This window comes from Leishmania panamensis (assembly GCF_000755165.1).
Source record: "Leishmania panamensis strain MHOM/PA/94/PSC-1 chromosome 24 sequence".
Taxonomy (NCBI): Eukaryota; Euglenozoa; class Kinetoplastea; order Trypanosomatida; family Trypanosomatidae; genus Leishmania; species Leishmania panamensis.
In genome coordinates, this window is record NC_025870.1 from 645638 (window position 1) to 668724 (window position 23087).

A 23087-nucleotide genomic window follows, 5' to 3' on the forward strand; every position below is an offset into this window, starting at 1 on the left:
GGACACACGATCAGCTTCTGGAATGATGCCCATCGGTGGTTTTCATCTTTTCCACTCCACGACTGCTAGCGAGGAGGGTTGAGGAAGCGATTGTTGCGTGAAGCACAACGCATGCAAAGTAGAGATGTCCACGAGGGGGACACGGCAGATAAACACGACTCATCATTCCACAGCAGCGTCATTCTCCTCATCAATGGCAGCAGTGGTCCACCCGTTCTCTCCGTTTGCTCTCCAGACCGTCCCAGCAGCGGAGGACGTTGCGCTGCCCCGCTCCGACTTCTGCCCTGTTGTCGTGTTACCCTGCGCTATTCCCCTCTGCGCTACGAAGAGCAGGCAAAGGCTACGCCGGAGCTGCGTTATCATGTCTCATCCCTTTCTCTGACGGTGTCTGCGAGCTCACACACAGGGCACCGACACTCAAAGCCGTAGTAGTCCTTCAGGTAGCGCCGCCGCCGTCGCGCGGCAGCGGCGCATGCCTGCTCCCCAAAGTCCTCGACACAGATGTAGCTGGTGAAGAGCTGCTCGCCGGCTTCGATCGCTCGCAGCGCCACTACCGACGCCGCCACAGGTCCCATGGTGGGCTGAAAGCGCACGTTTGGCGCACAGCTGTGGTTGAGCTTCGTGGCGACATTGTAGAGGGCCACACCAGCAGCATGAAGGGAAATCCCTCCACCGGGACCTCGCGCCCCCTTTGCCCCTACTGCGGCCTCGGCCCTTCCAGCGTTGACTCCGTGAAAGAGTGTATACAGGCGTTCGAGCAGCACGACCGAGTTAGCCACCTGCGCGGTGGTGCCATCTTCGCGACTCGCCACCTTAAGTGCGTCCGTACCCGCCGCGTCGCTGCGCTCCGCCTTGCTTTGCAGCCACCGACACCACAGTGTGTAGAGAGGGCTGGCGATGACGTACATGTGGACGTTCGCATTCGTCAGCCAGTACAGCTGTAGGTAAAGCTGGAGGGGAAAGGCTGTGCACTGCGCCACGGCGAGGGCGTCGGTGACCCACTCCAACACCTGCTTCTCGCTGGTAGTCCCAGGGGACGGCGGCGAGCGGCGCTCCAGCGCTGGGTAGAGTGGATACAACAATGACAACCCTGTCGAGTCAGTACCCCTCGCGCCCGTTGCCGTGATCGCCATTGTCGTGTACTCCTCCGCACAGGAAAGTAGCCACCACCATGTCAGCAGGTGCCAACTGAACCTCAGCAGCGAGCGCTGCTCCGTGGAGAGGAGCTGCATGGCACCCTCTGCGTAGCACCTCAGCATGTCCTCCAGTCGAGTGCGGAAGGCCGGGGCGACGGTGTCCCCCAACCATGCTACAAAGCTCTGCGGTTGCGGCAGAGACGTACTTGATACGGATGTCGAAGCCAGTGTGAAGCGCAGGTGCTTAGCCAGAAGAAGGGTGAGCAGCCAAACCCGCTCGTTGCAGCGACGCGCGATGGAGTGAAGGGAGGAGAGTGCGTCAAGCCGCGTTGGCCACGCACTCAGCCGCAAGGCGACCGATGGTGGGTGTTGTGCGAAGTGGACGATGTCATCAGCAGTGGGGTAGCGGAGCATCAAGACCCATGGCGCATGTGCTGACAGCGGTGACGGCGAGGCTGTCGCAGCCGCAGAAGCCATCCAATCCTCTGCACGGTCAAGTGCCGCGTCGCTCACGGGCGGGTGGCCGTGCTGCAGCGAGGTCAGAACAAAGCGCTTTCCCTCCTCGGTAAGGCTGTGCTTCTCACAGGCAGGGGTGCAGAAGTACACACAGTGACGCCGCCCTGCCACATCCACCTCCGTCAAGTACGAGCGTGGACTTGCAGCGGCGGCGGCTGACTCGCTTGTCTTCTTCACAGGGGGTGCTGGCAGGGACACGTCAGTCGGTGCTTCCCCGGGTGCCTGGGCGAGATGCTGCACATTCGCATCGCAGATCAGCTTCCACATCGAAGGGTCAGGCGTCTGCGTTAGGGGAGTCATGTCGTTGTTCGTGTTTCCTGGTGAGGTGCTGCCAAGCCGTACGTCGCTGCTTCCATCCAGCTCCTGCAACACGCCATCGAGCCGGTCACACTCTTCTCGCAAGAACGCCAGCAGTGGTGTCCCGCACCCGAAGCAGCAGCGCAAACACTGTAGCTTCTCTTCCGTCGAGGTCCCCGTCTCAGGCACGCGCTTGTTGCGGCTGCCCTGTTCAACATCGCCAGTGGAGACAGAAGGAGCCCAATGGCCTGGCTGCCGCCATGAAGAGCTGTGTATTGCAGGGAGCTCACGCTGCACGGCGCTATAGATATCCCCTGCTTCCTCGCCAACCGTCTTGCTGGTGTTTTCGGCAGACACGGATTCGTCTGCGTGGCTTTGCGTCCCAGCTGGGCAGGTGTTCCACGTCTTGTAAGACTGCGCAAAAACCCACGGAGTCTCCCAGAGAACGCGACTTCCTGCTTGATAAGACCGAGTCGCAAAGACGCCTACCCCCGTCGCGGTGTCGACCCACTTTACTTGAGGGGGGAGGGAGGTCGAGGAGCCGTCGGACAGACCTGGACTACCATGATGACGATTGACGAGAGGTGAGACATCTCCACCATCGGGAGAAGTGCCACCGATCATCATTTTATTTTGCCTTCTGGCTGGAATTTGCCCTTGATGCTTGGTGAGCGTGAGTGTATGTGGTGTTGTATGCCAGCTGTTGAGTCGACCGAGCAGCTGAGGCGACGTCTGACCCCTTCACTCTGTCTTCTCCCTAACTCGGCAATGCCTCCTCTTTTGCTTCCGTTGTTCTTCGGCTTGTCCGCTTCATCGACTCAACTGCAGACTTTCAGTAGAGTCAAGACAGGGGAGAGGACGAGCTCGTCACACACGCACCCGTCAGTACCCGCAAACACAAACACACACAAAAAAACGCTCAACGTAGTGTGGTGGTGGTGGTGGGGGGGGGCGCGCACATGCGCATGACCGCCACTGTGCGTCCGTGTGGCTGTTTGTATTTACTCTTCGGTTCTTTCCTCTCGCCTTTGCTGTTGTGGCACACGATAGTCAAGACACACAGAGCGAGCAAGGAGAAACAGAGGAGGAGAAGCGCAGAGAGGTGGAAGAGGTAGGGCGCACCTGCATCACGTGATGCACTGTCAGTCATGCCCGTTCTGGTTGAGCGCCTGTTTGGATGTGTTTTCCGCCTCTCCGGTGCGTGTGGCGTTCCTACTCGGTGCTTCAGCACTCCTCACAATTTGCTCGACGACGGGCAGCACATCCCAGGGCCCATACAGCCACTGGCATCCATCTGTATAGCGAAAGCCAAGAAGAGAGAAGAACGACCCACAAAGACGGCGGTACTCTCCCTCGATACAGTGAGCCTCTAGAAGACAGCCTGTAGGTCCCTAATCTCTCTCTGGTCCTCTCTTGCTTTTTCCTGCCAAATTTTGACTGCTGCGGGTTATATGGGCGGCATGTAACTCTTCGATCCAGGTGCTCAACTTCATACGTGTGCGCGTGTCTGCTGCGTGTGAGCGTGAGCGCGCAGTCAGCAGCCCCCCTGCCTGCTTGACTTTTATACTCCCGCCTGTCCTCGTGAGAGGGGGCAGAAAGAGAGAAGGGGGAGGAGACGCATCTACGCGGTGCAGGCGGCGAGCAGCGTCGTCACACAGATCTCCAGTGCGTGCCACCGGAGCAACTGCATCTGCGCCGCTTGCGACGGCGTGCCGAGGCACACGCGACGCACGTCGAGGCGGGTCATGCTGCGCTGGGCAGCGAGAAGCATAGATTCTGAGATGCCGTAGAAAAGAGCCACCTTCGACGCATCGGCAAGCGCAAAGGCCGAGCCGGTCCAGAAGGGCTCCGTGATGGGGGCAAACGTGTGGGACTGTGCGGTGCTGTTCGTCACCTGTACACAGGCGTGGATGATGGCATCGAGGTTCTCGCCGTCCTGCACCGCAGACGCTACCACGCTGTCAGCCCTCACGTCATCTGTAGCGGACACAGCAGCAGGGTGCGTACTTCCAGAGTACTTGTAGATAATGACCACGCTGGTTGTCTGTGGCCCGGGGGGGAGCACCTGCAGGATGCGGTCCAAGTTGTGTGAGAGGGACAGTGCAGCGAAGATTTGGCGACTGCTCGAAAGTCGATGGGCCAGCTGCTGCTGCTGTTGGGGCGGCGACGATGGCAGTGATGTATCCGTTGATGCTGAAGATGGCGAAGGCGCCTCTGCAGAGAGAAGGGAAATGGTGGACGGTACTCGAGTTGCCAACGCGTCAGCACTTGCCTCTACCCGAAACAGCGCCACAGCAAGCTGCAGCGGGGAGAAGAGGAAGGCATGATCCACGACGGCGGCGTCGATGTGGCGTCGCTTCATCTCAGCGTGAATTGCTGCTGCATTCGTGCAGTCGTGGTAGCAGCGCACGGCAAAGCTGCCTATTCGCAAAGACATCGAGGGAGGGAGGACGGAGGAGGACGCCGTCCGCTGTTCTCCTTTTTTCCTTCCTGTTCTGTTGTCGACGCGTGGGACAACAGCCCGTGAAAAAACTCCCCGCGCAGTCGAGCACGCTTTGTGTTCTCGAAGGGGTGGAAGGTGTGACTGGTGGAGTGCTCAGTGGCGCGCCAGGGTTTGGGTGTGCACGTGTCTATGAGTCTATCGTTTTCGCTACTGCGCTGGCATGGCAGGATCGCTTACACACAACCCGCTGTCGCTGAGAGAAGGGGAGGAAGAGGGAAAGGGGGCGTACGTTGACGGCACCCAGCGAGAGAGAGAGAGAGTAGGAAAGTAAACAAGAAAAGGATCGGGCTGTAGTGGATGGGCAGAGGCGAGGGAGAAAGTGGCATGACCAACAGGATGGGAGGCAGCGCCACCTCCTGTTTTTGCCTGTGACAATGTGGTCATCTCTGCGTGTGTGCGTGTGTGTGCAAACATTGGTGAATAAGAGCAACAGTGCTGAGCGAGCCCGGCGCGCGACGAGGCCCTGCACCACCGCACCTGTTGTCCTCGTGGAGTTGCGACACACAACCCTGAGGCCTTTACTCCCTTCCCAACGCAAACGAAAGAACAGACCGGCTGCGCTGGCAAAAAGGGGGGGTGGGAGGTGGGAGGTGGGAGGTGGGAGGTGGGAGGATCGTGGCGGCAAGACGGCGGACCTGCATGTCCGTGCGCCTGAGGCTGGGTGCGAGTTTCGGTACTTGAGTGATTACAAGGAAGAGGGACGTAAAGAGCGAGAGGAACAAACAAGTGACGCTCACTATAAACGAGTGCACAACCGCGTGCATAAGCGCAGGCGTAGGGGCACAGACACACATGCGCAGACAGGCACACAGGGACAGGAGTACCAACTACAAGCAAAGTGCACGGCCAGCACAAGAGCAAGATAGAAAACAGCGAAAGCAAGAGATTGTATAGAACGCGTGAGTGAGCGGCGGGGTGGTGCATGTTGCATTCTCTTCATGTCTGTGCGTGCCTCTTCGACAGGGTTTGATGGGCGCATGCCTCTGCGGCCGATGTGGAGGCCATGCGAGGGCAAGAGAGAGAGAGAGGGAGTGAAGTCGTGGCCACCTTTTTCCATTCACAGCGTAGAGCAAAGCAAAGGGGGAGTAACGCTAAAAATGGGAGAAACAAGATGCACACGCAAGAGAAAGATGGACAGCAGGAGATGCGGGGCCTTTTGGTGCGTACGTGTGTGTGTGTGTGTGTGTGGGCGAGGGGGCGAGGGGGACTACGATGGTGCAGGAGAAAGGGGAGGTTGCGGGTACATCGCAACGTGAACCCAGGCGCGCACATCGCGCAGCTCTTTTGCTTTCTTCTTTACCTGTCGTTGTTCTTCTCTACTCCACTATAAAGTGCAATATGAACTTCTGACTGTCCAGCTTGAGGCCCTCGAAGGGGCGGATGTAGAGCAGTTCCAGCGTGTTATGGCCCTTCATCTTTGTTGTCACTGTCACCATGAAGGAGCCACCGACCCCCACCATCCCACTCGGGGTGGGTGACTGCGTGTACTTGGAAGTCACCTCCAGGTGCTCATCACTGAGCGATTCCATGCCCAGGAAACCAGCGCGTGTCCATGTGTAGCCAGTGGTAGGGTTGCCGTTCAGTACAATCTTGACCGTTTCACCGAGCTTCACCGTCACAGTCTTGTTGTGGTCTTTAACAGTGAGTGGGCTGTGCATCGTTCCTTGCAGCTGTGCGTGTGTGGGTGTGTGGGTGCGCTGCTTCTGCGGCTGCTGGTGCTGCGATGTGAGGGGTAGAGGGAACAAGTGAGTGTGTGTTTAGGCTGAGTACTCAAGTAGAGGGCGACTAAAGGGACGTTGTCGATAACACCGAAGAAACAGGAATCCATGAGGCGGAGGAGGGACAATAATCGCCGTCTCTATATTTTGCTGCAGGGGGAGAGAGCATGTGTGCATGTGTGTGTGGAGGACCCAAGAGCAGTGTCGTACAGCCACACCAATCAGCTTCGCGAAAGATGGCGAGAACATTTGACAGAATACGTTTTCCTCAATGTATCCATTTTCTACCATACAGCGCGCGAGCTCACACCCTCCACTCTACCCCGGCCTTGTCACAGGCGCCCACTTGTGTGGGCAAAGAAGTCGTAGAGACGTGCTGCAGCAAGGCGCCGACGCACAGTCATCGGAGTGCCGCGACTGCCTCCCACTCTGACCACCCACCTCGCTCCGCATGGTCGCCTCAGAGCAGCTCCCAGTGCGCCGGGCGCCCCCTGGTGCACCCCTCGGGGTGGTTCAGGGCTCCCCACCGCAGTAGGTGGCGAGGGCCGGGTGAGATGCACTCGACTGACGCTGACACTCTGCCGATCCTATGGGTAGGACAAGCGTGCTCACTGACGCAGGTTGCTCTGACGAAGCGCCGTCCAGGGCTTGACCGCTGACATCCGCAGCGATACACCGCTCTAACCCTTTCCCTCCCCACACGCACGTCGTAGGTGCTTGGCCCTGTCGCCACCGGAAGCGGTTCGGGGCACTGGCAATGTGTGCGTCTGTGTGTGCTGGAGTGCTGCTTGGGTTCCCTGCAGAGTGCGCACGGGATTCCGATGTCCCGCTCTGAGGCGTCCTCCCCTCACTGGGAGGAGGGGTAACACGTCCAGATAAAAGGGCAACCCCCACCTACCCATACACCTGTGCGCTCAGATATGCCACCCCCATTCATCACTACTTCAGCTTTGAATATCGTAAGTGCGAGAGACTTTCGTTCGTTTTCACCAGCCACACTTTTCCATGTTCGTGCCGAGAAGGGCTCGAGTCGCGGGTGTTAGCGGGAAATAGCCGGCCACGGGGGTGGCACCGCTGGCATCCGCCGACCCCACCGGCGGCAGTGCCAACTCCTTCAGAATCGACTGGCTCGACACGAGCACATAGATGCGCGTGTACGGCGTCGTTGATATCGCCTTGTCTTCAGTGGCATGCCTGCTGCCGCTGCCCCACGCACTAGCTGGCACGTCCGAGCAAGTTGTCGAGCTCCCGTCGAACTCGTAGCCCTCCTTGACAAGGGTGTTTTTCTTGTACTTGAACGTCGACGTCTGCATGGCGTTCTCGGAGACGTCGTGCCCGTTCGACCGCGCCACGGGGGAGCTGACCCCGTTGTCGTCGTCGCTGTCTGCCGTCAGATCTTGCATTCGAAGGAACAGCGGAATCGAAGGGGCTGGAAGCATCGCTTGGTTCGCCGTCCCATCACCATTGTACTTCACTTTGCCGGTGAGGAATCCATACAAGTTATCTTGGAGAAAGCGACGCTCTTCGATAAGGGTGAGGGCCTGAGGCCGTGACTGAGGCGGCGTCGAGTTGGAGTTCGTGCTGCCGCATCCGTCCGGGGATGAGTACAGGTGCCGCGACTGCAGGCTCAGCATCGCCATGCCTGCTCGCCCCTCACGTCCTGGCAGCTCCACCCCGTACACGACCGCCTCCTTTACGCTAATGTGCGCTGTGTGGATTGCGTTGAGGGCGTTGGACACCTCAAGCGTGCTGACGTTCTCGCCCTTCCAGCGGAAGGTGTCACCGACGCGGTCGACAAACGTGCAGAAGCCAAAGTGATCCATCCGAATGAGGTCACCAGAGAGGAAATAACAGTCATTCCGGTACGGCCACAGCACATGACGAATGACTTTACCTTCCCGAGCCGCCTTATCCTCTTCCTGGTCGGCTGCTGCCGTCAACCTCGGCTTTGCGCCGCGGTCGCTGCTGCCGGTGAAGACGCCGTCGGCAGCAACAGCGCTGTGGTTCGCCTTATGGTACCCATCAAAGCAGCGGAGCGCGAACAAGTCAAAGCCCTCAATCACCTCTCCCACCACCTCGCCCGCACTGCCGACGGCGCAGTGCGCACAGTATCCCGTATTGGGGTCGCGGTACACTTGCTGCGCTTCCTCGTCGAACCGCAGTACCCGGAATGGGAAGATGGGGAGGTACTGCAGGCTGAGCCACTCGACCGGGTGCGGAAGGCGCGGGATGTGCCCTACAATGCCCGGCAGTCCAAAGAGGTTGAAGAGAAAAATGTTGCCCTCGGTGGAGCTGTAAAACTCAACCGGATGCGCGATGTTCAGGCGGCGCATGCATTCAAGCCAGATGTCCTGGCGCAGCCCATTGCCAAAGGCGTATGGCACGCGCCATGTCGTGCGATTCAGCGCTGCCAACGCATCCATCTCCGCCGTCGTCGTCATCGCCGCTGTGTCCGTCGCTGCGTGAGCGAAGGTTGGCGTGGGCCGCAGGGGTGGGTTGCTGCGCTCGTACAGCACAGCGTACCGCAGGATCTCGCCGATGTACTGGACAACCGTGACGTGGTAGCGCTGCAGATCCTTGCGGAACTGCGAGGCGCTGAACTTGGAGCGGATAATCATGCGCGCGGTGGGCACGGTGGAGGTGAGGTGGGTATGCCGCGGCGCCCAACGGCTTATCTGCTCCCACGCATGCTGTTGCTTCTCCAGTGCGTGTAGAAGATGACCGAGGCAGAAGACGCTGCCGACGGTGTGATACATGGGCAGACAGTTGTACAGCGTGATGAGGCGGCGCTCGTTTTCGATGGCGGCAAGCTGCGCTGGCGTGTAGCGTCGCTTCTCCACTGCGGCAACGAGGAAGTACTCCAGCTGGAGGGCAGTCGCTAAGGCGTGAAGCCACCACAGGCAGACGCCCCAGATGGAAAGAACGATCACCTTGGCAATGTTGCACGCTCGAAGCGTGAAGTCGAGGGACTCAATGCCGAAGACGCGCGGCACAGCCGAGCAGCCATAATACGCGTTGCTGTCCTCGACACGAGGCTTGTCGGCTTCATTCGTTGCCTTTTCGACCTCCAACTTGCCGGACACGGGCGACCTTGCGAGAGATGAGGGAGAGGGAGAGCAAGGCTGTTGTTGCTGTTGTGGCAGCTCAGACGGTAACGCTGTGCCAGCCGCTGCCGGGTGCGCGGTCACGTAGTCTACCTCGCCCATCTGCTGCACAACTGTCTCCGCAATCTTGTCACGGTAGTCCAAGACACGGGAGAGGAAGCCGGTCGCAAAGAAGCGCAGGTGACTGAACCGTGCGGCTTTGGGCAGGCCTGATGTGCCGGAGGTGTAGATAAAGAGGATGGGCTGTGTGTGGTGGAACTGGCAAAGCAGGCGAGAGAGGATGGAGGCCATCTTGGTCTTGTACTGCCGCAGCTGCTGTCGGCTCTTGACTGAGCCGGTGACTGTCGTGCAAAGTTCCGCGCTGGCATTCCTGGTGAACGAAGGTTTGCTCAGGGCCAGCAACGTCTTCCACGATGGCGGTGGGCGTGAGAGGATGGCGTGCATGAGGAGGCGCGCGCGCGGGCTGCTGATGAGGTAGGTGTGGCGCAGCTCGCCTACCGTGAAGGCTGAGGTGGCTTGTGCGCGCAAGAAGAAGGGCTTCACTACATCGTAGAGATCCAGCAGTGGCGTGGATGGCGGGGTCAGAGCATCCTCGCTGGCAGACGCTTCCGTTGCCTTTAGCGAGTTGGCGTCGCCGTAGGCATCTTTGTTGAAGGCCCGCAGAAGATCCTCCATTTCCGTTGCCATAGCGGTGGACATGGGGTGCCCCGCAGCATCGGTGCTACGCCAGAGGTAGATGCGCTTCACTTGAGGCGGCACGTTCAGCTCGAGCTTTGGCGGCACGTTCTCGTTAGCCTTCGCGTTGCCGCTCTTTCGGTTGCAAAAGAGGAGGGGCACATAGGCGACGTCGATCACCACCATGACGCTTCCTGAGCACTCGATCGCGTGGTATAGCATGGCGTTGCTCGCCAGATTTGTGTTCAGTAGCGCAGTCCGGCAAGGGCGGTAGGTGCCATGCTCTGCCTTGAGCTGCTCGCTGTTGCTGTTTCGATAGAGAACGTCGAGGAGGGTGTGCAGCGGCCCACACCGTGCGGCAGCTAGCCACACCGCATTGTACTCCACCGAGTTGGGCAGTATGAGCGCCAGGCAGTCTGCTTCAGTCGTACGCGGCGGCGGCAGCAGCACCGGTGCGGTGGCGTCGACTCTCTTCGACTGCTGGTGTGCTCTTTGTCGGTCTTGCCCTTGGTGAATCCACAAGAGGTCCCACGCGATGGCCTCACTGAGCAGCGTTACGAGAATAACAAAATCGCGGTACGTGATGGTTACTGGGTGCCCGGCAGCCACTAGCGAGGCATACATGGCGTCGGTCTCAGAAAGACGGAAGACGGCGTTCTCCTCGATAGTGTGGCTGCCGCTACTCAGGACCACCATGCCGGCGGCGGCCTGTGCCCTGCGCTGCTTACAAACAAGAATGTCCTGATACATGAGTCGCTGGAGTAGCCGCACGTCAACCGCTTCGCTGTGAGTGATGGCGGCTAGCGAGTCGAACTTGGCCAGCAGCTCTGCCAGGAAAAGTTGCGGGTCGATGGCGCCGCTCGCCTTCGCGCAGGGGGGAGCGGCTCTCCTGGCAGTGGAACCATCTGGCGACCATGCCAGGTTTCTGGTGCTGCACCCCTCATCGAGATAGACGGGCCCGTCCTCGGGTGCGTTGGCTATGCTGTACCGCCACGCACACTTCACCTTGTACACAGCAAGCTGGTACGGCACGCAGGCGCGACGGACCTGCACCGCCCCAAGGGAAAAGCCAAGCTGGAGGTACGCGGCAATAGTCCGAATAGCGTACTCGGTACCCAAGTACCACTCTGACTTGCCCTCTGTGCTGACGATAGACATGGGCTGCCGCAGTAGGGGGGAGGGAGGGAGGGAGAGGAAGAGAACAAAGGGCACCCTCTCTGCGCGGATAGTATGAGGTGAGAGCGACAACCCCCTACTCCAAAAGACGCGCTGGAAGTATTGCAGGCGTAAGTGTGCTGGCAGAGACACCCATGCGCACTCATAGAACCGAGACAAGCTGGTGGGTGCCATAACACAGAGGAGGAAGAAAAGAGGACAGGTGGAGAAGCGGAACTGAGTCAGAGAGCTTCAGTGGCGGACTGAGGCCTAGATGGGGTGCGGCCGAGCGAGTGGGGGGGGGGGGGATGAGGAGGGGCAGTCCAACATTGCGACAGCGATGTTCCTTCCTGGAGCCATACAAGAGCACACACCACCGGCACATCGAAAGTGCGGGCGAGATGGGAAAGGATGACGACGGATGCTGCATGAGTCACTCGTCCCCTGTCCTTCTTATGCGTGATGCCACACCAAATGAGGTGTGCGCGACACAAGCAAAAAAGAGGAAAGAGGAGGAGGCACGCAGAGACTCGGCTGCGCAGCTGAGTTGGTGGTGCTCGTGCGAGGCTAACTCTCCCTATTCCGACCCTCGTCCTCATCCTCTAGTCGCTAATTCCCCTCTCCTCTCCGGACGACAACGGGTGGACTATATTCTTCGTCGTTTTCGACTCTTTCTTTTAGTATGTCATCCCACACACTCACACACACACCACAAAGACCCAGAGGTAAACACAACGTGAGCGATGGTACGTCCCTGCGGAAGGAGTGAAAAGAAATGAGAGGGAGAGAACGAGGGAGACCATCAAGAAGTCGCGGCACGCATACATACACATCCACACACAGAGGGAATACACACGCATGGGTGTATGCACGTGTGTACGTGTTTCGATGTACCCTGTGTGCGTTGGTGCTTCTATTGAAACTGGCAATCGAGGCGACGCCACGAAAGGGGATGGGGGGCAGAGAGGGAGGAAGGGGGATATGGAGGGTGGGTAGGTGAGGCCGTCTTGGGCAAGTTAGCAGACATGCGAGTAGGTGTGACTGTGAGTGAGGGAGCATTCAAGATGGAAAATCGAATGAGGGATTGCCACAATACACAACTGTCTCTGCTTCCTCGACTAGAGCCACGCGCGTACGCTCGAGGTACACACACCCACGCCCCACACTCACAAACTGATTTGCCACCATTTCCCATCACTACCACCTCCTTCCCTCTCTGCAGTACGAGGAGTTGCCTTGTTGTTGTCATCATCGTGCTCATGTTTAATTCACTTTCTTTTGCCCACACCAGCCTTCTTCTCTTCACGTGTTTGGCCGTGACTTACTGGTATGGCTGAAAACCACCAGATGAGTTTCCGCCTTGCTGTTTCGGTGCACCGCCACTCACAGTGCCACCGCGACCACCACCACCACCGCTGCGAGAATTGTTGCCACGACCTCCACGGCCGCGGTAGCCGCTGGCGGCGCTGAGCATGGTCATGAAGGTGGCGAGAGCCTGAAGCGGCTCAGTACCGCCACGACCACGGCCACGGCCAGCGCTGCGGCCACCGCGGCCTGGCTTAAAGTTGGACCGCTTGTGAGTCACCTATAGTTGCGCGAGGGGAGAGAGGATGGAGAGGGAGGAGGAGGAGGAGAGGGATAAGTAGTGAGGAGAGGAGGAGAGCAGAACAACGGGAAGGAAAGGAGGAAGTTAGGAGCGTTGTTACCAAGTTGGAGAAACCAGCAGCAGCAGCAGGGGGGATGAAGCATGCGAGGAAAGAGATGAATGAGGTAACGCGAGAGGATACAGAGAAGGAGGTCAGAGGACAAGCAGAGGCAGACGTCAAAAGCCACAGCAATAGCTAAGAAGGAGAGAGGCAGGGAGGAGGAGGATTGGAGAGACCCGCATGCACACACACACACACATACACACACACACACGTACACAAAGCTGAGAGAGGTGAGTGGTGGATGCGTGGTAAGTAAACACATGTGTGCGTGTGTGTGTGTGTGTGTGTGTGGTGGTGTGCGCGTACTTTGAAGAGTTCGTTCGGACGATAGTTCAACCTTACTGTTGTCATTTTCCTTTGTGTGGTGGTGTGCGGTGTTGTTGTTGTGCCTCTTCTCTTCTCTTGAGTGTTTATTGACTTCGCATGAGTGAATGGGCGAGGGGTGAAGGCGCGGACGTGCTTGGCGATCGCGGTGAAAGCAGTGGATGATGGAAGTACCCACACACACACACACAACGAGGAAAAGGAGCAGGGTGGTGGGGTGGGGAAGAAGGGACGAAAGGCCTGCAGTTTTAATCTGGGACTCTCGCACTGTTCCGTACCCCGTTCCCCCCTCTCTGCTCTCTTCTGACACCTCCCTCTCTCGCGCGACGTGGGTGTGTTTGTTTGCGACTACTTCATCCCTTCCTCGGCCCTCGTACCATCGCGCTCGACACGCCCCCTTTTCGCCTTCACCACCCCCCACACTTCCCCACACTTCCCCACACTTCCCCACACTTCCCCGCACAACGTTTCTCTTGCATTTTCGTTGTCCTTTGCTTTTAGGCGTTTTTTCTCTCTATCCGGTGCCTGTCTTTTCTGTTTGGTTGCGCGCCACTCCAGCCCTGCGGGTCGCCCTCCTCCTCCTTCTGTTCTGCCGCTATGGGCGCGTTGGATTGCGCGCGCTGTTGTGCCTCTGTCTGTCTGTCTCTCTGCTGTCCCCACCGCCCCGAATTCCACCTCTGGTCACCTCCGCGCACCCTGCACACGTCCACACACCTGCGTCCACACAACACACAGACGCAATCGCATACGCAGACCCCACATACACACGTGCAGAAGTAGACTGCCTGTCGTTATTTAGGGGGAGAGGAGAGGGGGGGAGGGGAGGGAGGAGGTAGGAAGGAGCGCGCGGATGAGAGTGGCCGCCTGTGCGAAGAGGTGCGCCAGAGGCGTCGTCTTCGATGCCAGTGTGTGCGAGGACCCGTGTACGAGTCCGTCGAACCACCGACGGCACGCTCCAGCGAAGTCCACCTCTACTGCTTCAGACGGACACACTCTGTTCACACGCACTCCCACCTCGTATGAGGCCACGGCATGGTTTCAAAACATTAGCGAAAGAAAAGTGCAAGAGAAAGCGAGGGGAAGTACTCACACATACTATTATGGTGCTGCCTTTAAAGCTGGCGTTGTTCTTCGTGTCAATGGCCTTGCCCATCGCCGTGTGGTCAGCGAATTCGATGTAGGCGGTGCCCTTCAGCTCCCCTGTCGCGCGGTCCTTCAACACTGTGCAGTTGAGAATGCTGCCACAGTCGGCGAAGAACTGCACTAGCTCCTCCGGCGTCGTTGCCGGGGTGCCGTCAGTGCCTCTTGGCAAGTTGCCGATGAAGATCGAGCGGCTGTCCGTGTCCTTGGAGAAGCTGTGGGCGGTTGGTGTTGCTGTAGAGGGGTACGCGACGGCCTGTCCAGCGCATCCCATGGACTGCTGCTGCTGCTGTTGGTGCGAGTAATCAGGCTGCGGTGGTGTTAGCATGAAGGGACTGGCATTGACGTTGAAGGGGTTGGATTGCTGTTGCTGTGGTTGCTGTGGGAGGACCTGGAACAGCTGCTGCTGCTGTTGTGGCTGGACAGAAACTGTCTGGCCAAAGCCGAACAGCGAGGCAGGGGGCTGCTGCTGCAGCTGCGGTGCCTGCTGCTGCTGTTGTTGCTGCTGGCGCATCTCTGCATCTTGCGCCAGTTCTGCCTCGATGCGGGCGATCTCAGCCGACAAGTCGCTGTCCATTGTTGGAAGATAGAGAATAAGCGAAGAAAAGCGGCCCTGATGATCTCTCTCTTGACTCAGCGTATCCTCTCAGGTGAGACGACGGAGTGGGGAAAGGTAGAGGATAGGGGGACGGTGGTGGTTGTGGATGATGGTCGTTAGTAGCAGCTGACGTGTAGCTGCGCATAAATACACGTGTGTATCAAGAGGGGAGTGAATGCAGGAAGGAAAGAGAGAGAGGGGGGGGGTGAGGTCAGGGGCAGCTGTCCGGGAAAGGCAGTGCGCGCGTACTGCAGTAGTCGCCGTGGTGCATGAAGAGCAGAGGACTGACGCGCGACGATGGCAAGTAAAGGAAGACTGTGCCGAGCACTGCGCAGGCGGTGGCTGCTTCCAGAAAGCACTCATTCATTCCACAAACGAACTAACGTGTATCGGAAAGCGAGAGGAAGAGGAGGGGCAGAGGCTCGTTCGTACACCGCCCCTCCCCTCCTCCACCTCCCACACACACGTGCATGTTAATGTCCCCTGATGTGCGTGCCCACAGTAAGGATAGGGGAGTTCACTTGAGCCGGCAGCAGTTGAAGTTGGTGTGGAGGATGCCGAGAAGACGGGGGTGGTGGTGGTGATGAGAGGGGGGAGGGAGGTGGCGAGTGTCAGCACGCCCTTCAAGAGCTCTACATAGACCTGTCCACGGAAGCGCTGGACACAGCGAAGGAGAAAGTAGACAGGGAGACTAGAAACGTAAGAGAATAGGTGCGGAAGGATATCAACACTAACACGCACAGATATGACAGGGTAGGTCGGTACGACACCCCCGGAGCCGCCTTTACCAACGGCTCAACTGACGAGATGGGGAAAGAGGAGAGGAGAGGAGAGAGGGAACTTGATGAATACACTGACGGCTTCACTTCCTTTTGAAAGTACTTCAATTCATGGGCCTGCGAACATACAGGTGAATCACCGGACAAGCGGAGAGGGCGTGACGGAGATGCTAGAGGTTGTTAGCTGCACCCTACAAAAAGCTAAAAACTATAGGCGCCACATTTGACAGACGCGCTCACGCCTTCGAGCACAACCTCATGTGACTCCCCTCTCCCTCCCCCGCAGGACCACGCAACAGCCGCCAGGCGCATTTATGTGTATTTCTGTATGCTTAGAAACCCTTGGCAGTCTTCAGCGCCAGTGCGTCCACCTCGGGCTCCTTCTGCTCTGGCGGAGCAGGCGGGAAGTGCTGCTGGATAAAGGCGATATACGCCGGGTCGGAGTTCACAATGGCAAAGAAGGCACCAAGGCTGTAGCCGTCCGCGCCTACCTTGAGCACCGCCTTCTTCGCCTGCAGCTGCTCCCACGAAAGCCCAGGGATGGCGCCACAGATGAGCTGGTCCATCATAGCATCGCTCACCTTCGGTTGACCTTGCGCGTAGCTGAGGAAGGCTGTCTTGACGCGCTGCGTTTGATCCTGGGTGAGGCCCATTGTGTGTGTGTATAGGTCTGCTAGTGCAAGTGCGTGTATGGGCGTTATGCAAGACAAGGATGCTTTCACTTCGCAAAGATGGACAAGCAAGCTGATGGTGCTGAGGGAAGCAAAGAAGTGGGGAGGGAGGGGGGGGGGGGAAGGTTGAGGGGCAGTCGTCATGAATAAGAAAGGAAGCTCGCCACATTTCTTACGACCACCTTCCATCACTATGCTCATCACACGCAGTGGTGGCGAGGATGAGGTGCACTCGCTCTCCCTCTCTCCCACCCACAGAGAGATGCATGAGAGGGATTACTAGGAGACGTAGCAAAGCGGCCACAGTATGCAATCCTTATGGCTACGATACACCCCATTGATGTCCCCTTCCTATTCAATCACCCACGTGCCAACTCTCTGTCTGGGCAAGTGCCATCATGCGTCACGTTAACCGTATTGCTTGCTTTGCGTTGCGCAGTTCGAGTGCGTCTGTGGCCATCATCACCCTTTCCACTGATGGGCGGGTAAAACCACACGCACACGCACACGCACACACGCACATACAGAGCTGCGCGCTTCCCTAGTCCCACTTCATGTACGGCTTCATCTTATTCTGAGTCCACGTCATCACCTGCTCACGCTCCGTCACGTTGCACGCTGTCTTGGAGAGCCCGGCCGGCTGATAGCGCGTGTTCATGTAGTACCCGCCATTCTTGAAGTCGTCCCGCACGCAGCAGTTAACTACCGTCTGACTCCCTTCCCATGCGGTGCGCATGACAAGGATGTAGAGGTAGTAGAGATACTTGAAGGTGCTACCGAGTGGAATGCTGCGGTACAGGTTCGTGACGACCCCTCCCGGTGAGCAGGCGCAGCACGTGAAGCGTGGCTCGATGTTCACGGCTGCCATGTCGCCGGCAGCTTCGGTGCCACTGGCTTGTGAGGCTACAGCGGCTTCAGCAGCAGCGGCGGCGTATCCGGACCTGCGCGACGCAGACTGCTTGTTTCCGCCAGCGGTCTTGATGACCTGCTGCTGACGTGTCAGCCTCGAGGATATACAGCTCTTCTCTGGCTGCGGGTAGGAGCGGAGGGCAAGCTGCTGGGCGTGGAAGATGTTGCCGAGCTTCGTGAAGCCGTACTGCTCCAAGCCATCGAACTTGTTTGCCACTCGCGGCGACCACACGCCACGTCCACTGAGGTACGTCGTCACGACGTTCCCCTTCACGCCCACGTGCGCGGCGCACGAAACATAGACAATGCGGCCGTGTGCCGCCTCCACAAGTGAGAGCAGACCCTCGGTGAGTAGATACGGGCCAAGGAAGTTGATGGCCAGCTGCACATCATCGCCAAAGCGGGTCGTCCTGTGCTCCGCCTGCAGCACCCCCGCCGCGTTCACTAGTATGTCGATGGAGCGATTGCTCTGCCGCATCCGCTTGCAGTACTCCCGCACCGCGATGAAGTCATCCAAATTCAGAGTCTGCAGGTGGATTTGCTGTTCTGCGCTGTTCTTGGTGTGACTGCGCACATACGCGAGGGCGTCCGCGGCGTGCGGTGAGTCATTGGCAATGATCGTCACGTCTGCCCCCATCTTTGCCAGCTGTGCCGCGGTGGCCTTGCCGATGCCGCTGGTGCCACCGGTGAGGACAACATGTCGACCTGTCAGGTCCTTGGTACAGCGATTGCGCCTGCCTGCTGCCAGGAGGCGCGACAGCACGAACAAGCTCGCCATGAACACACACTGCACCTCAAACGAGATCACCGGCAACGAGGGCATGTGGGTAATAACGTAGCCGAGGATGCAGCCTGCGGGTATTATACACATGGCCATACTGTCACACATGATGACGAAAGTGTGGCGTCCGTAGTGATAGACGTGCTCTCCCTCGAACATCGAGACGTGCCGGAACATGCCTGGGAAGAGGGGCTTCTGCTTCACGTGCGAAATGGAGCGCGGTGACGGACGTGCAGTGCGCAGCTTTGTTCGTTGCGGCGCCGCACCAGAGCCCCTTGCTGTAGTTGCCGCCACAGCGTCGCCTGATGTTGCCATCGAGATCGCGGATGGAGCTGCAGGCGACGGCGAGGGGGAGACCATGGATGAAGATACCAACCCTCTCGAGCTCTTGTTCATCCAGCGGCGTGCCAGGGCAAGGGCAGGGGTGTGCATCGCTTGTTGGGAGTGGGAAAGGGCGGTGGTGCGGTGAAAGCCATCGGCGCAGCTACAATGGGAACAAAGCAGAGCGACGGCGGGCTGTGGGTATCGGGACGTCGCTCGTGGAGGAGCTGCTCTCACAGCTGCCGATACTTTGGTGCAATACTGATGCATACTGAGCCTTGCGTTCCCACCACGTCGAACGTCCCTCTGTGTCCTGCGTAGGCGCGCGTGAGTGAAGGATACTGAGAGCAAGATGCCCAGAAAGGTTAGCCAGGCGAACGTTTCAGGTAGAGAGGATATAGCCATGATGCAACGTAGAGAACATGGGCACACATACGCCTACGTCCACGACATTTCTCCCTTTACCACCCTCTTTCCCCACCACACCCCAACAGAGGAGATCGTGGATGCGGGTGTGGTGGGGAAAGGAAGGGGGGGGGTGTCGCACGACTGAATGGGCAGAGAGAGAGAGAGAGCAAGTGGAGGGGGCTGAAGAGAACATGATGTATAGTCTCGGCGCTCCTGTTAGCCACATGCCCTTTTTAGCGTTCCTCCACATGTAAGGAGGACCAAATTTGCCGCGTCTTCGCTGCGCTCGCGGGCTTCAGTTAACCTTTAAAGAAGACGATTTTTTTTTCTTTTTGCCAGGACAAGACCCTGTCCCGCTAACGGCGACGGGAGTGACACATCGCTGAGGCTCTTGCCAGGAAGTATACCAATGCCTTTATCTGGAGGAGGAGGACCCCCAGGCAGGCATTAATGCAGCTCGCAAGGCGGGCTGCAAGGCATTCGAACACCTCCGAGAGAGCGCGTTACACGTAGTAATGGGTAGGTGTTTCTTGTTAGTTTGTTGCCAACACCTTTGGAGTTAGTGGGACTTTGGCGGAGGGGCGACAGGGCGTTGCCAACTTCACCGGGCGCTAAATTGTGTTGCGCAAAGACGCAGAGAAGGGGGGTGAAGGGACGAGAGTTCCGGCCCCATCCATTCACACTCGTATGGCTCCGCACATGGCCCCACCTTGTCTTTGCCTCGGCCTTGTCGTCCTCCTTTCTGCCATTGCCATCATCCCTGATCCGCTTTGCCCGGTCCTCGTTCGAAACCCACTTACAGGCCTCGCGACACGTTCTAAACTTTGCGCAACTATGCTGTGGCCAAAGTGAGGCGTGCGAGTTGGCTACTCCCTCCTTGATGCGGATGTGCGCGTACACCTACCCACTCACTGACTCAAACTCCAACACACTCAGCGATGAGCGCATCCTACTCTGGCCGTACGGTGTAGTACTTGGCGATCGTCTTTGCCATTGCCCAGTGCACTACATCATCGCGGCTCTTTGGGTCTTGCGCGCGCTTGCTGAGTCCGCTTGGCATCAGCGTGCACTCGGCGTAGTAGCCGCCATTCTCGACTGTGTCGCGCACGCAGCAGTTCAAGACGGTTTGGCTTCCATCGTACGCATCCTTTATCCACAGAGACCTCAGCGTGCGAGCGATAGTGCTGTTGCCAAGGAATGGGTCCGAGTTCGCCTGCTGCAGTGAGGTGAAGCAGAAGCCCGGGTCAGCGCAGCATACATCGACGGGGTGCAGATCGCTCTGGCGGTTCAGCGGGATGCATTCATAGCGGCGGTTCGCAATTGACTGGGCGTGGTAAATGTTGCCGAGCTTCGACGCGCTGTAGCATCGCGCGGTGATCTGCGATTCGTTCGGCTTCGGCAGCAGCATCATGCGATCCCGTACCACATTCCCCCTGGACACGCCGTTGTGCGAGGCGCACGTGACATACACGATGCGACCGCACCGATGCGGCGACTTGCGCAGGGACGGGAGCAGCGCCTCGGTTAAGTGGAACGGCCCGAGGAAGTTGACGCCGATGTGCTCCTCGATCTTTTGCTTCGTCACGGTGGGCTCCTCCTTCCACACACCCGCGCAGTTCACGAGGAGGTCGATGCGGTCGTGAGCAAGGGCCTTGATGCGCGCGGCAGCCGCCACCACCTCTAGCTGGTCCATGTAGTCCATGTCGATGAAGGTGACGCGCTTCGCGAGAGGCTCGCATCCAGGAGAAGCAAGGGAAGAGGTGGACGATGGCGACGACGCGTCTGATGCGGTTTCAACCGGAGTTGAACGGCATTGTTGCTGAAAAAAGGCCCTTGTCGCCTTTTCCTGTCCCGACGGCGCAGCGATTATCACGTGAGCTCCCATGTCCAGCAGCTGCATCGCCGTGTAGAGACCGATGCCGCTTGTGCCGCCTGTCACCACGCACGTGTAGCCGGTCATGTCCTTGTGAACCTTGTTCCGGCGGCCCTGCACACTTAGTCGCTGTGCCACGACACTAACCGTCGCGTACAGACCCGCCTGCACTGGATTGAGGTACGCCGACAGTGAGTAGTAGCAGGCGTAGAGCACTAGCGGCAACCAAAGCCGACGGCTGTGCAGCAGTAGGTAGCTCATGTGTGAAGCAGCGGAGTACGAAGGAACGTCATCAGCGCCACCCACGTACGCGGAGGCCTCTGCTTTATCGTCACTGAACTTGTGAATGCCGCCTGCTGCTGCTGCCGGCTGTGACGGCATTGGCGCGGCGGCTTTGTGCCGTCCTACTGACGCGGTGGGCGCGGGGGAGAGAGAGGGAGGCGCCCGGGCTGTGCCTGCTGAGGGCACGTTTGTGCCTGCCGCCGAGGCTGTGGATGATGAGGACGCGCTGCCGGGCGAGGAAAACGAGTGACGTGCTATGATCGTTGTCGGGGTAATGGCCGAGACTGCCGACATCGCCACCAGGCGGCCTCTAAGGCTGAGGCGAAACATGGGAGCGTCTGTCCCCCCTCTCACAGTTTTCGTGCTGTGCCCTTTTGGCGCTACTTCTCGTTGGCTGTGCTCTGGAGGATTCTGTGCGGATGCGTGCTTGATGGTTGCACGTGTGCGCGTGGCGGGGTACGGGTGGGGAGGGAGAATAAGGGCGGAGAAGTAACACAAAGGAGAAGTAGTACCTAAACTCTCAGAGTTGGCGATGGCGACCCCACGCAGCTCCCTCACTGTTGGGAAGGGGGGAGGGGGCAGCGACGTTATCATGTCAGCTGGAGAGGCCTACTCCAGCTGCAGCACCATCCCAGCGCTGCCTCTTCACAGCCGTCACCGTCTCCTTTCATCTGGCCCTCCCTCCCTTCTCGTCTCTCCCCCTCCCGACTGAGTCATTTTTCCCGCGGTAATGTCAGTCACGAATGTGCCCACGAACGTCATCACGAAGTGACTGCCGCTTCTCGAGGTTCCACCTTTAACCTCAAGGCAATGGCGGGCATTCAACGAGAGGTGCGTGTGTGCTTGTGTGCACACCGAAGCGGCGGTAACCTGCAAAGACGATGAGATGGGGGATCTAGGAGGGGCGAGAGGGAGGGCCCCAGCTGGAGAAGTGGATTACCAAAATAAGATCCACATGTTGCACGCACGAGAGTGAACGTGAGCGTGTCGGTATATGTACACCTCTACGTGATGCAGGCAATGTGCGCTGCCGCCATGAGATCAAGCAGCACCACCTCCCAAAACGAAGCCAAGGGAGGACGACGGCTAGAGCAGTAACTGTGCTCACTACTATCCGTTCATTTGCCCTTATCCCCACCCTTGCCATCAGCAACAGCAAGCACGTGAGCCTCATCCATGAAGCACGAGGGAGCAAGGGGGAGGGAAGAAGCATGATAGCACACCGCTGTGCTCTCCACCTCCTAGCCTTTTTCAATCGTCATCGTACTCGGGCCGCGGCGCCAACTCCCACTCGGGCCGCCGCTGCACCGACTTTACGTTTTGGTGTTTTGCCGTCCCGTTGTAGTCGCCGATCTTCTTGGCCACGTTCTCCTTGGTTACCCCTGGCTCGTCGAGCCATTCCTTGATGTAGTCATCGCGCGCCTTGGCCATCGTGTCGCGCTGATCCTCGTACGAGTACTCGGCCCAGTACTTGCGCTGGCGTGGGTCAAAGTACTGTGGGTTTTTCTCCTCCAAATTCACGTAGGCTGCCTTCATGCGCTTCTGATACGGCATTTCCTGGTGCCGCATCGAGTTCTTCTCCACCGGCACCCCAACACGCAGGTCATAGCGTGACTTCTCCTCATATGACATGTACATGCGGTTCTTCTTGTACCATTCACTGTGCCCCTCCTCCCCCGGCTCCGGGCCCCACTCCTCCGGCCAGCCAAACTCCGGTGGTGGGGTGAGCCCCTCCTTGTCCTTCTTCCAGTCATGCAGATGATGCAGCTTTTCCATCTCTGTCATTTGCTTCTTGGGCTCCAGAGACCTTACCGTGGGGCTCTGCATCTGATCCTCGTAGTAGCTGTACCGTGGGGCGGGGTCATGTTTGGGGTACATGTCTTCGAAGAAACGGTAGCCACCGCCGCTGCTGTTACTGCTGGTTGGGAGAAGTACCGGGGTCAAGCGGAAGGCAGCTCCTGAGCATTGAAGTGATGTGGGTCGCATCGCGCGACCGGAAAGCGCGCGCAGCTCAGTACCGCTTTTTTTTTTCCCGATCTTCCTAGAGATCGTGCGAAGCACAAAGGGGCTCAGAGCACAAAGCCACACACACACACACGTCGCAAGCGCAGCTCTGCCCAACACCGGATTTCTTTAGCCCCTTGCTGAGACTTGCGGTGCCTCCCCCCTGTACAGCAGCTTGGGGATG

The 23087-nt window shown here is 58.6% G+C and overlaps 9 protein-coding genes across 9 annotated transcripts, besides 1 other annotated feature; all 9 read right to left on the bottom strand.

Moving 5' to 3' along the window:
- Positions 1 to 359: 359 nt before the first annotated feature.
- LPMP_241720 (hypothetical protein) lies at positions 360 to 2576 on the bottom strand (the record flags this gene model as incomplete). Its single annotated transcript, XM_010701209.1, has 1 exon — positions 360 to 2576. The coding sequence occupies one exon, from the start codon at positions 2574 to 2576 to the stop codon at positions 360 to 362; it is 2217 nt and encodes a 738-aa protein (XP_010699511.1).
- A 994-nt stretch (positions 2577 to 3570) lies between these two features.
- Positions 3571 to 4386, bottom strand: LPMP_241730 (hypothetical protein; the record flags this gene model as incomplete). Its single annotated transcript, XM_010701210.1, has 1 exon — positions 3571 to 4386. One exon carries the CDS (start codon positions 4384 to 4386, stop codon positions 3571 to 3573), a length of 816 nt encoding a protein of 271 aa, XP_010699512.1.
- A 1382-nt stretch (positions 4387 to 5768) lies between these two features.
- Positions 5769 to 6110, bottom strand: ICP (inhibitor of cysteine peptidase; the record flags this gene model as incomplete). Its single annotated transcript, XM_010701211.1, has 1 exon — positions 5769 to 6110. The coding sequence occupies one exon, from the start codon at positions 6108 to 6110 to the stop codon at positions 5769 to 5771; it is 342 nt and encodes a 113-aa protein (XP_010699513.1).
- Positions 6111 to 6432: 322 nt separating this feature from the next.
- Positions 6433 to 7012: a repeat region.
- Positions 7013 to 7156: 144 nt separating this feature from the next.
- On the bottom strand, positions 7157 to 11107 carry LPMP_241750 (fatty acid transporter protein-like protein; the record flags this gene model as incomplete). Its single annotated transcript, XM_010701212.1, has 1 exon — positions 7157 to 11107. One exon carries the CDS (start codon positions 11105 to 11107, stop codon positions 7157 to 7159), a length of 3951 nt encoding a protein of 1316 aa, XP_010699514.1.
- Positions 11108 to 14116: 3009 nt separating this feature from the next.
- Positions 14117 to 14854, bottom strand: LPMP_241760 (hypothetical protein; the record flags this gene model as incomplete). Its single annotated transcript, XM_010701213.1, has 1 exon — positions 14117 to 14854. The coding sequence occupies one exon, from the start codon at positions 14852 to 14854 to the stop codon at positions 14117 to 14119; it is 738 nt and encodes a 245-aa protein (XP_010699515.1).
- Positions 14855 to 15986: 1132 nt separating this feature from the next.
- On the bottom strand, positions 15987 to 16307 carry LPMP_241770 (hypothetical protein; the record flags this gene model as incomplete). The annotated part of the gene is made up of 1 exon (XM_010701214.1): positions 15987 to 16307. One exon carries the CDS (start codon positions 16305 to 16307, stop codon positions 15987 to 15989), a length of 321 nt encoding a protein of 106 aa, XP_010699516.1.
- A 559-nt stretch (positions 16308 to 16866) lies between these two features.
- LPMP_241780 (short chain dehydrogenase/reductase, putative) lies at positions 16867 to 18192 on the bottom strand (the record flags this gene model as incomplete). Its single annotated transcript, XM_010701215.1, has 1 exon — positions 16867 to 18192. One exon carries the CDS (start codon positions 18190 to 18192, stop codon positions 16867 to 16869), a length of 1326 nt encoding a protein of 441 aa, XP_010699517.1.
- A 1501-nt stretch (positions 18193 to 19693) lies between these two features.
- Positions 19694 to 20878, bottom strand: LPMP_241790 (short chain dehydrogenase/reductase, putative; the record flags this gene model as incomplete). Its single annotated transcript, XM_010701216.1, has 1 exon — positions 19694 to 20878. The coding sequence occupies one exon, from the start codon at positions 20876 to 20878 to the stop codon at positions 19694 to 19696; it is 1185 nt and encodes a 394-aa protein (XP_010699518.1).
- Positions 20879 to 22150: 1272 nt separating this feature from the next.
- Positions 22151 to 22885, bottom strand: LPMP_241800 (hypothetical protein; the record flags this gene model as incomplete). Its single annotated transcript, XM_010701217.1, has 1 exon — positions 22151 to 22885. One exon carries the CDS (start codon positions 22883 to 22885, stop codon positions 22151 to 22153), a length of 735 nt encoding a protein of 244 aa, XP_010699519.1.
- Between the last annotated feature and the right edge of the window lie 202 nt (positions 22886 to 23087).